Genomic DNA, 12,133 nt, shown 5'->3' with positions numbered 1-12,133 from the left:
GGAGGGCACCCCCGGCAGACTGCCAGGCTGAGGACTTGGGCCATGATCCCGAGGTCATGGGCTCCCCAAAGGCTTGAGTCAGGGCTGCCAGACCCCCGTGCACCATGTGGAAGAGGTGGCGGGTGCAGGCAAGAAGGGAGCCCGGCAGGCACAGAGGCTTTGCCAAAGAACAAGGGGGTGCAGGGGGCAGGTTGGGGAGACATCTGCGAGGCGAGACACGGGGAGTTTCAGGAGGAGGGGGTTGGGGCGAGGAGGAAGGGGAAGATTCGAGGGTGACACCTGTTAGAAGCTGGCAAACAGGTGGCCGTGATGTACCAAGGTGCAGCTCACAAGCAGAGGGGCCAGCCACTGAGGAAGGTCCGGGAGTGCCCCTGGGGCTGCTTTTGCACCCTGGTGGGCGTCTGACATGGGGGGAGGGCTCCTGGAGGCTGCTGGGCTGATCAGAGAAGGTACACAGCATCCAGAAACAAACATCCCTCTGCAGCGGGAAGCAGCTCCTTGTTATCTTTGCGCCAGATTGTGGAACCGCTGGCAAGAGCAGCCTGCTCTCTCCCCGGCCCTGGGGTGACAAGCTTGTTAGGGATCCAGCCCCCCTGCTCCCCCGGCGGGTGCTGAGATTCCAACTGGGGAGTGGGCACCCCCATCCCTCCCACGTGCCCACCAACTAGGTATTCTCCAGGGTCCAAGTACCAAGCCCCTCGGCTTCACCCACGTAAGGGAGTCACCTCTAGCTCAGCTCACTTACAGGCTGTGAGGTGGATGGACAGGGGCAGGGGGCTGGGAATTGGCTGGAGCGCTGGTCTGCCACCGCTGGGGGGCAGGGCCCCTCCCCCTCCTCCACAGTAGGGGGGCCTGGCCTGATGCTTTTTAAGGACCACAGTCACAGCGGGAAGAAATGAGACAGACGCACCCCCACCCGAGGGGCTGGACCTCAGCTTCGGAATGTGACAATTTATTTGGGGGGGCAAAAAAGGCCTTTCACTCCCCCTTCCTGGCATTGATACAATATTGAAGAGCAGCAGAACAAAACGTACAAGACGAGAGTAACCGGCACATACCCCCCCCTCCCCCGGCCCAGAAACAACTGAATCCAGAACAGAACCAAAACCCACACCCGAAACAAGCCGTCTTCTCCACCAGCAACCTCTGGGAGAGGGGCAGATGCATGGGGCCCCACGCCGGGGCGCCATCTCCATCTCTGGTCTTCCGCCAATGCCACAAGTCTCCTATCTTTAACCACCGAGGCAAAGTTTAGCCAGCTGGGCGCTGGATGGTTGAACCACAGACAAAGGCAACAACAGCACTTCATTTTTAAAATGAGAAAGAGAAAAAAGAGACACAGCCCCTCCCCAAATATAGAGCTATATACGTATATTTTATATATATAGAATTCATTCGTGCACAATTCATTAAATGAGCTTTTCAAAAATTAAAAAAATTATAAGATACATTTCTTTAGGCCTTTTGTGTTTTTAAATTAAAATCAACAAAAAGAAGTCTCCATCTGCACTCAGCCCAACGGCAGGGGCAGGCCTCCGAGCTCTTTGCTCCTTCTGCTTTGGCCTCTTGCTAGGGGCGCCCCTGTTAGACTATCAGCCCCCCCTTTGCCTAGCTGCAGCTCTGTATACAGTAGGCACTCACTCACTGTTGGAGTGGGGTGCTGACTCCTTCAAGGATGAAGGGGACCCCACAAGGCCTGGGAGGTGGGGTCCTCAGTCCCTCCCCAGCCTGTCCCCCTATTTCGGCATCTTGGTGACTGTCAGCAAGATGGGGTCAGGCTGGGGAGACCCTCTGTTGGAGTTTTAGCCCCTAATTCTGAGCTTTCTGAATCAGACAGGAGATGCAGATAGAGGGGAAAAAAACACCTTTAAACACTTTCCTTTTTTTTTTTCTTTTTAAAGTGATTCCTTAAACCACACAAGCCCCCAAGAGGCTGCCTTGGACTAGTGCATGGGAGCCCCGAAGTGAAACTGACTGGGCGGGCTCCACTGTCAGGCATGGGCCAAGTGCAAAAAAACCCCCAAAAAACCCAACAAAACCCAATGAGGAGGGAAAGGTGGTGCGTCCACTTGGGTCCCCAAAGGCTACAGAGGCTGGTGGCAGCCCAGACCCCCTCCTCTGGGCTGACCCCTCACCCAGGACTGCCTGGCTCCAGGGTAGCCCGCCAGCTTAGTGGTGGCTCCAGGGCCTGGGCCCCTGCCTTTTGAAGGTTTTTTATCCCCCAAAGGCCAGAGCAGCTGGGTCCTTCACCCCAGTGAAGCAGCTTTGCCTCTCAGAGCTCCAACTTCCTCGTCTTTTAAATGGGGTGCTCCCTCCCACTCAACTCACCTCACACTGAGGTCAGGGACTTGATTATCACCTCTTTCCAGAGCAAAGGATGGAGCTCATTTCAACCCTGACCCTCTGGCAGGGTGAGAATGATGGGGGGCTGTGGGAGGCAGGAGGCCCCGCACCAGGAACCTCGCCCACCACCTAATCCTCAGCAGCTGCCTGGACACCAGCAGTGGTTTATGAAGAGGCCTCGCCACCCATCCACCCATTTCACAGAAGGGCACACTGAGGGTCAGAAAGGGGAATCAGACAGGGGTGGGTCCCAATTTCCCATCTCAAACCAGACCTCGCCTGTTTCCTATGACACAAAGGTGGGGGGGCATTAAGGGGAGATGACCGATGCCCCAGTCAATATTGAACATGGGAGGTCAGACTTTGGGGGTATTTCACATATAAAAATAAAGCAAACCAGACTATAACTTCTGCTTGGTAATTAGGCAAATGGAGAAGCAGCAAGGGGGGAGGAAGGGCCCATGGGAGGCTGATGTGTGCAAGAGTGTGGGCGGGCTTGTGGGCCCCCGCCAGAGCCACCCTGGGAGAGGTAAGGAGGGCTCTGCTTGCACCGGACCCCAGGTCCTCTCAGCCCCCAGGGGAGCTGCCCACCCAGAGCGCTGTGGCTGTGTGCCTCTGCTCAAGCCCAGGCAGGATGGGGTGGAGCGGCAGCACGCCTCTAGAGAGAGAAGGGCAGGCGCTCCCTTCTCCCCACGGTCCCCCTAATCCCTCAGCATCGCCACCTAAGATTCTCCCAGGGTCCATAGCTCCTGTCTTCCTGAAGCCTGCATCCTCCACCTGGCCAGTGAGGCTCAGTGGTGTCATGGTCTTTGGGGTGACACGGAGGGAGATGCCCCCTATGGGTGGCGGTGGTAGGGACCAGATGGCCCAACAAGCTGCCAAAGGAAAGAAGGAGAGCAAGAAACCCAACTGTACTTACTCACCAGTCTTTCTGCAGAAAGTCACCAACGATGGGTCCCGCCGACAGCGCCACCCCTGCTGACCCCCACCTCCCCAAATCTCATCTCCATTTGCCTGGCCCCTGCAGCTTCAGGATAGTTCCCTTGGGACCAGCTGTCATCCTTCCCTTTGAGCAAGGATGGGTGCAGAGTCTGGGCCCGGGACAGGAGGGAGGGCCCACCCTGCCTCGGGCTGAGGAAGGGCAGTGGGCCACGACCCCAGGCACCCATGACACCGGGGACCTGACGGTCGGGCCTGGGTCTCCATCTCCATCCTAACATTGCCACCTCACCTGTGCAATCACTGCGTCACTAGTTTTTCTTTAAATATTTCTTTCTCCCCCCTCCCCTAACCCCATAGGAATCCCACAATATTTTTTTCTATTTCTTTTTTCTTTTTTTTCTCTTTTTTTGTTTTTTTTTTTTTGCAAAACTAATTCTTTCACTTTCCTGTCATAAAATCACCTCTGAAAACACAACTTCTTTACAAAAAAAGTCACAAATGACACGGACTCTCAGGAAAACACATTTCTATGGTCTCTGGAAACACCTGTAACGGGTCCCCAGGTGGTTGAACCTGGGGTGAGGGGTCAGGGGGAAATCACCTCTGGGGAAGAGGAGAAATACCAGCCCTTATTTGGGGGGAAGCCAATTGGCACTTGGATGGCCACAGAGCCAACAGAAAGGGCAGGGTGGGGGGAGTCCAGGAGTGCCAGCCCCTCAAACCCTGCGAGGGCCCTCATTCTATCCTGGGGTGGAGAGGAACAGTGGACATGCCGCAGCCCCTGGCAGGGAGATTTGGAAGAAAGTGTCCTCCCACACTTAGGACACAGGTGTTTGTCACCTAACTGCATTTGCTTTCTGCCTCCCCCTGCCTCATGTTCTGAGCTGAAACCCCTGTGGCTGCACACACCAGGAAGCCACCTTGAGCCACGCGCAGGGACATGCCATTCAGGCCAAACGGAGACTGGGCAGTGGCCAGGGCTGGCCAGCGGGGCTGCCTCCACAGCGCACCAGACCGCTGGTCCCGAATACCCTCGCTCTCCCGAACAACATAGGCTCCCTCTTCGGTCACCCCCTTTGGCCTGCCTACCCTCCCGGTGCCTGGCCTAAAACAAGGGCTTTGGTCTCTGTCGCTGGCACGGCCGCCTCAGCTCCCTGGCAGCAAAAGGAAGGAGACGCGGCCCCAGGCACCAGAGGCCTCCTGCTGCTTCCAGCAGCCGGGCTGTGAGACAGCCTTGGCGGTGAGAAGCCGAAGAGGGGGTGGGAGATGCTGTTGACCCTCGGGAAGTTTCCAGTCTTCCTCTTCCCCCTCAAACACCAGGGAGGAGAGGAAGCTCAGGGTGGGGTCTCCCCTCTCTACCTCAGTCCCCACCTGGCCATGCCTGCAGCGAGGTCTGACTGGCGGGGCTGACCACCCGGAAGGAGCAGGGCATGGGGGGTGTGCGCCCAGCACACCCGGGCGGGAGGATGGGCCTGGTGCCTCCACAGCAAACTCCTCAGACCTGGGCCAGCTCCCAGGACCAGGGGATGGCAGGGAAGGTCCAGGCCTTTGAAGACCCTATTCTGAGAAACCCTAAAGGGTGCCGCCTGGAAAGCTTGGGCCCAGTGCCCAATGCACATACAGATACACATACAAACACGCCAAGGGGCAGCAGACGCACACGCACAGTCGGAAGTTTCCACAGCAGGTTCCTGTAGCACCTTTGGTCGAGAACTGAAGGGGCCTTTAGATGCTGGGAGGCTGTGGCAGGGTGAGGTGCTCGCCAGCTCTTCCCATCTTTGAGATGGGGATTAGGAGAGAGATGGGGTGGGGCGGGGCCTAGGGGGCCTGCTTGGGTCTCGTCCAAAAGTGGGCGGGAAGACCCCTGCCTCCAGCCTGCTCCTTCAATGTGGAGGGAGGGGCCGAGGCCAGCCTCACCTCAACCTCTGTCCCGGCTTTGCCATCCCTGCCCGGGCATCTGGAAGAAGGAAAGGGATGGTGCCCACGCATGGGCATGGGTCTCCTAGGGCCCTGCAGCTGCCGGGTTAGCACCGAGGAATCAGATGCTGTGTGCGAGAGCTGGAAGCAAGCTTGGGAGAGACAGGGTGGGATGTGGAGGGGGCAGCTGAACCCCCAGGAGGCACTCGGCAGGTCCCACCATGCACAGGCAGGGAGGGTGCCAAGAGACAAGAGGGAGGACCACCCAGTGCCCCTCACTCCCTCCTCCCTGTTCTAACTGTTCTAGGACTGCCCCTCCCACTGGGCTTCAGGGGGCTCCAACTGCCCAGCCCCATCCCGGGGTCAACACTGAGCCATTTGAAACAAGCAAAGCACAGGCAGAGGTGTCCGAAGGCGGGGCGGGGGCGGGAGCAAGAGTACGCCTTTGGGCAGGAGGGCCCCCCCAAAGCCCCCCTCCTTGGTGGAGCCCCCTCACTTGCTCACCCCACTGCCGCCACCCCCCACTGCGGCGCCTGCTACCCCAGCAGCCACCTTCTCGAAATCCTCAGGGTTGCAGAATTCCTTGATGGTGACCGTCAGGAGGTTGCTGGTGACATCGGTGACAACCACGTTGGAGCAGGGTGACATCTCGGGGCGCCAGTCCCCAGCCTCAGGCTCGGAGGAGGCGCTGACAGGCTGGGGGGCCACGGGAAGTGCCGGGCCAGCGGCCGCAGTAACATCGGGAGGCACCCGCTTGCTGGTGGCTGCCGCCTCCGGAGGGATGGACAGGTCGAGCACCTCGGGCTCAGGCCAATTGGGGGCAGACGGGCTCATGGTCTCAGGGAGCAGCTTGGGGGGCGTGTCATCGGGGTCAGAGGACTGCGGTGCTGGCGAGGGGCAGCCGGAGGAGCTGGAGCTGCGAGCATCGTAGGTGGCCGTAGGGGGCGCCAGGAGCAGCCCCGGGCTGGGGGAGGCGGCAATGTCGGTCTTGCCGGCCGGCGGGGGAGGCAGAGGGCCGGGCAGGGGCTTATTGTACAGCGTGAAGGTGCCAAACTTCATGTGGCGGATCTGGCTACGCAGGATGCTCTCGCTGAACTTCTTGCTCTTGCCGATGACGCGGTTCCGCGAGGGGACTTTGGGGCGCGCGAGAGCCGCGGCCCCCTGCCCGGTGGCCCCTCCCCCCGCGCCCTTGTCGATCACTTTCAGGTTCAAGATGATGCGGTTCCGCTTGGGCTCCCGGGGCTTCACCTTACGGTTGATGATGCGCACCGTCTCCGAGAAAGGCGAGATGGGTGGGCGCAGGCCGGGGCTGCCCCCCTGCGGGTCGGGGCGGGGCAGGGGGCGGCGGGACATGCGGTGGCAGCGGCGGATGTCTTTCTTGAGCCGGTGTACGGCCGCGCTAGAGTGCAGCTTGGGCGAAGAGGCGCTGGCACTCGGCTTGACAGAGAAATGCACATCACTGATGCGGAGGGCCTCGGCCTGGGCACGTGCCTGCGGGCAGAGGGAGGGGTGGGTGGGGACTCGGCTTCCCGCTGACTTCCTCTGGACACCCCTGCGCCGGCCAGCCAGCCACCCACAGGTATGATCTCACTAAACCATCCTGAGAGGGCTTGAGAAGCAGCGGTGCTCATGACCCCATCTCAGAGATAAAGGAAACAGAGATTCAGACAGCTGAAGCCAAGTGTGTAAGGTGGGAGGGCACACTGGACCCCAGTTCAGGCCTGACTCCAAGACCTACTAGCTTTGCAGGCTTGGCTGTGCGCCCAGGGGACAGACGGGTCAGTAGCTGCCCTTGCTGACACAGAGGAGTGTCAACCATCAGGACATTGCACAGAGAGATGAGCCCTTTGCTCAGAAGCCCCTGACCAACCCTGCTCTGAGGTCCCAGCCCAGCCTGACACTCCTCCATGGACCGGTTCTTGGTGACAGAAAGAACAAGGAGGCCCCTCCCTGATCAACCTCACACCCTAGCCCCACTACCTACTTGCGGGGTCCCAGAGGCCCAGTGCTCCCCCTGCCTTTTCACAGGCTGCCCCTCCAGCTTGGACTTGCTCCCAGCTGACCATCGCCCCTGGGACAGGCCTTCAGCCCTCTATGCTCCCAGCCCTCTGCATTTCCTCCTGGGTCTGACTCATCTATCTGCCCAGGGTCTGGCTCAGGGCCTGGGTCTTAGCAAACAGGTGCCAAGAGATTCCAAAGCCAGCTCCTAAACCTGGGTTGGACTCCACTCCAGTTAGACATGGGTTTGGCGAGGATGACCAAGAGGTGCAACCGACTACTTCACACTCTCTGTGCCAAGATGGCCTGGGAGCAGGACAGCTGAGCAGAGGTCTGTGGGCAGCCAGGGATACTGTCCCAGGCTCCGGGCCCAGCTGCACTCCCAGGGCTCTACAGCAGCCACCTGTCACCTCATGGAAGATGCAGCGTATGGCACGGCCCTCAGAGACCCCAGGTTCAGGGTAAGGGACTTATAAGGCCGCATAAGCCATCCTCTGTGGCCAGTCCTTCCTTCACTAAGGAAGGACTAATGAGTCACATGCTAGCTTCTTGGAGCCACAACTACAAACACAAAGCCTTGACCCCAGGGGCCTGTGCTTCCGGGAAAGACAAGTCCAGGGGGTTAGGACACAGGGTGACTCGATGCAATAAAGGAAGTACAAGGCCCACAGGAGCACAGATTAGGGGCACAGGCCCCAGTTTCGGAGGATGAAGCCTGAGGAGGAGAGAGGCCTGTTCATTTCTGAGCCCACAGAGCCAAGGTGGCCTGCTGACGGGGCAGAGCTGAGACCAACAGTGGAGGCAGAGACAGCCCAGTGGTGACAGCATGCAGAGTAGCCAACACTGGACAGAGGGCGCAGGGGATGACGGATCTGTGTTCTACACAGACACCCTGGCTCCAGGTGGGCCAGGGAGACTCCTCAGGTGGCGACTGCCGTAATCCAGGTGGGATAGAGGCGGCCGAGAGGGACACATTCCCACGGTCAGCTGGTGAGGTCCCCGAGAATGGGATCTGTGGTTTGGGGTCTCTCCACCTCCCACCCCCACAGTGCTGGACGTTTAACCAATATCTGGGAGGTAGCCTGTACGCCCCTAAGACTAGATTGTGCATGACTCAACCCCCCACAAGAGGGATTTGCTAACTTATTTGATGACCACGTGAGGACATCTTCATTTAGAGCAAAGAAGAAGCACCCTTCCATGCCATAGGGCCCTCCCCGCCGTGCTGGGGGCCTCCTGGGGCTGTGTGGTCAACAACCCCTTCGGCCACTAAGTGGCAGTGCACACAGCTCAGCCTGCCCCAGGCGAGGGCCGCCAGCTCCTGGCTCCCAGCTAGCCAAGCCGGGCACTGGTTCCCTCACACCCCTTCCCAGACAAAGGCAGGGGAAAGCCAGCCTTTCCTGGGCATGGCAAGCAGAGCCTTTTGCAGGTCCATCCCCAAGGGAGCCTAGGGGATCCCACTCTTTCTGATCCCCCCAGGGGGTCGGCACTGACTCCCTCTGCATACTGCCCGAGCTCCCAGACCTCTGTAATTATGGGTCCACCAGAGTCCAGTGGAGATGGATGGTCTCTGGGCAGTGGCAAAGAGTGTAGGCAAACATCAAACCAGGGTTGAAACCCCGGCTCAGTGGGCCTCTTGGGACCATCGGATAGTGTATGTCACCTGCTTAGCACAGTGCCTGCCACTCAGCAAGTACTCAAGAAATACCAGATTTATCTATCCAAGGGTGGGGGGGTTATAAGCAATAATCTTTTTCTAATGTACAGTTTCCAAACTTCCTATGAGAGACATTTCTTTACTCTATAATTTCTAATTTTTCTTTTTTTTTTTTAAAGGGACTGGTTTACCCTTCCTCCTCCTCTCCCGTCCCCAGGTTGAGAATTCTCTGATGGGATATTAATTAAAAATGGCAGCCACAGCCAATGCAGGATGAAGCGGGGAAGCTGGGCTGTGCGACCTCAGCTAAGTCACTTCCCCTCTCTGAGCCTTGGATTTCTCATCTGTGAAATGGGATAATACTCCCCACACCACAGGATTGTCGAGAGGATTAAAGCAGATAATCCACGTGGGGGCTCCGCACTGCGATAGGCCATCATACCCAGCTCAGGAACTAGAGCTAGTATTTAAAAAAAAAAAAAAAAAAAAGGCATTTTGTAAATCAATACTCATGGTCATTACTCGCTTGGCCGCTAGAGGGTGCTCCAGCTGCGTTGAGAGGCTGTCACACAGCAAACCCGCCCTCCGGCTGCTCCGCCCCATCGCTCCCAGGAAGCATCAAGGGTTAAGGGTGCTCCACGGTTCCCCTAAGACGTAGCTTGGGAACAGGGTTCACAGAGATATGTAATTCTGGAAACCAACATTTCTTTCACTTCTGCTTTAAGTCCAAAGCAAACCCTTACACATGCACACAGTCCTTTTGGGAGCAAGGGGCTGAAAGGCACCCACCCTCATTGGGCTTTGAGCCTTTCTGACAAATCGAAGATTCCGAGGTTCTGCATTCTGCACAGTCTCTTCTCTGCAGAGTCCTCCCTGCCTTTCCAGTGCTGAGTGCCACAGAGTCACAGGTCGGGGGGGGGGGAAGGGGCCCCCAGACAATCTTAGCACAAATGGGGAGGACTGGCTGCCCGGAGAGGCCAACAGCAGCCTTGCCTGCCACCTCTGGTCATCTCACGGTCCCTTTCCCAGACTCTGTTTTTTTCTCGCTAAAAAAATAAAATAAAACCCAAAACACTCTAAGATGGCTTCCTCTGGAGCTGGGTCTCCCTCCCCTCCTGAGGCTAATGTGCTACGCTCTCACCCTCCCACTCCCCATCCTCAGCAGAACCTCCAGACACAGCCAGGGGCGGGAGGAAACAGGCTCGGAGCCCCGAAGCCAGTGGCCCGGCCTGGGGGATAAACTCAAAGCGAAGTGATTTCAGGTCAAATTCAAGTTGGATCCCCCAGGGAAGAGGGGAGGCATGCAGAGCAAATCCTAAGAGAGAGAGGAGCTGGGGGCAGGGAGGCAGGTGGCCCCTGAATCCTCTCCCTGCTCCCTGTCACGAGGGAGCCCACAGTCACTCTCTCCCTGGATTCTCACTCCAGACAGAGCCCCACCAGCCTCCCACCAGCTCGAGGAGGGACGAGGAGAGGGCTCTCACGTGCAGAAGGAGTTCCTGGCCACCCCCTCCGGTGGGCAGTCCCCCATCTGCCTCATCCCCCCCCTCCCTGGAGCCGGTCTTCCCAGATACTGGTTTTGTCAGCGAAGACATCTCCCCCACCCGTCACTCCCAGGCCCCTCTTGCTGAAGCTGGAGCTGGCAGGGGCCTGCTGCCAGGGGCTCGCTGGGGGCTCAGAACCACCCCCCTGCCCAGCTGGGGCCCCTCTGGAAAGGCCCGCCCGTCTGGGCGGCCGCCGATCTGTCCCTCCCTTGCAGGCCCCGTGCTGCGCCGAGCCTAGGGGCCCGAGAGGGGGCTGCTGGGGCTGGGCCAGGTTACCTTCAGGAGGAAAGTTTTGGGTTTGGGTCCCCTCTTCTTGGGCCCATACAGCTCACGCTCCCTCTCCCTGCGGCAGAGAAATGCCAAAGGTTACAACAAGCCCCTTCCCGGGCCCCACTCCGCGCTGCCCTCCCCGCCGCTCCCGCTTCCCCGCGCGGCGCCCCAGCCAAGCCTCGGCCCCGCTGCCCCTGCCAGCTTCCCAAACTCACTTCTGCTCGAAGGCTGCAATGAGCCGCGAGTCCAGGATGTTCTCCTCGGGCTCCCAAGTGCTGTACCTGCCGAGTCACACATGCACAAAATAAAAACGAAAACCAGGGCGGCAGAGGCACATGCGAGGGAGCCAATGTGCGCACCCCCCAAAGCAGATAAAAAAAAAAGGCCCCGGGGTCCGCTGCCTCCCCTCCCCTCTCCCCAGAACCCCGGAACACTCACTTGATGGCCCACCCCTTCCATTTCACCAGGTACTCGATGCGTCCCTGAAAAACAGAGAAGAAAAAAAGGGGGGAGTGGGGGCGGGGAGGATGCGGGGACGCCGAGGAGGCGGCGGCGCGGGGGTGGCCGAGAGAGCCGGGGTTAGCGGGACCGCTGCGCCCCGATGGCCCGCGGAGCCGGGCACCGGCTGCGGGGAGAGGCGTCCCGCCCTGTGGGGAGGCTCACCTTTCGGATCCGCCGTTTGATGATGGATTCGGCCGCGAAGACCCGCTCGCCCACTGCAGACAGCTCCATCTTGCTCAGCGGCACCCACAGCCCATAATACTCCCTGCTCCCGCGGCCGGTGCTGCACCGCTCGCGCACGCGCCGCAGCGCACAGGCCCCGGCGGGCGGGCGCGCGGTGAGGCGCGCGCTCGCGTTCCAGCTGCGGACCGTCACGTGATCCTCGGGGCCTGCGCGCCGTTGCCAGGACCTCCTCCTCCCCGGGGGCGGTTGCTAGGGAAAGTGAGCGCACGCGGGGCGGGGGCGCGCGCTGTCTCTTAAAGGGACCTCGCTTGGCTGCCGGAGCAGTGGCCCGGAGCCCGGTGGATGCCTGGCTAGTGCGAAGCCGGGTCGGGCTCGTTGCAGTCTCACCAACACTTTCTCACTCCCTTTTCCATCTTTCCTGCCCCCGATAGCTGAGGACTCCTTCCTTTTAACCTCTCCATGCAAGTCTCGCCAGGCCCCAGGCGGAGAAAGGCGATGGAGCCTCTGCAGCCGCAGCGCATCCACCCAGCAGAAGTTTGCAAACAGTTAAATATGATACAGCAGAAATGCATTTGCTGTTGCCTTGCCAGGCCCTGCGGAAATTTCTTTAAAACATTGCCCCCCATCCATTATTTATGTATTCGTGGGAGTGTGGTTTTGTAACCACTTCAGATGAATTAAAATAAAAATGCCACCGCAGGAAAGGGGGAGGGGTGCGATGAATGAGGCTGAGGAAGGCCGGGGTGATCCTGTGCATCTGTTCTTCAGCAGAGGCTTGGGC

General features: G+C 59.2%; 1 protein-coding gene across 1 annotated transcript; it reads right to left on the bottom strand.

Moving 5' to 3' along the window:
• Positions 1 to 931: 931 nt before the first annotated feature.
• CBX6 (chromobox 6) lies at positions 932 to 11,523 on the bottom strand. Its single transcript, XM_014851302.3, has 5 exons — positions 11,332 to 11,523; positions 11,107 to 11,150; positions 10,884 to 10,949; positions 10,675 to 10,741; positions 932 to 6,693 (listed from the first exon to the last, which is right to left on the bottom strand). The coding sequence occupies exons 1-5, from the start codon at positions 11,398 to 11,400 to the stop codon at positions 5,695 to 5,697; spliced, it is 1,245 nt and encodes a 414-aa protein (XP_014706788.1). The 5' UTR covers positions 11,401 to 11,523; the 3' UTR covers positions 932 to 5,694.
• Between the last annotated feature and the right edge of the window lie 610 nt (positions 11,524 to 12,133).

Source organism: Equus asinus, chromosome 4 (assembly GCF_041296235.1).
Source record: "Equus asinus isolate D_3611 breed Donkey chromosome 4, EquAss-T2T_v2, whole genome shotgun sequence".
Taxonomy (NCBI): Eukaryota; Metazoa; Chordata; class Mammalia; order Perissodactyla; family Equidae; genus Equus; species Equus asinus.
Note: the sequence above shows the minus strand (reverse complement) of the source record. Positions and strands in the feature narration are given on the sequence as shown.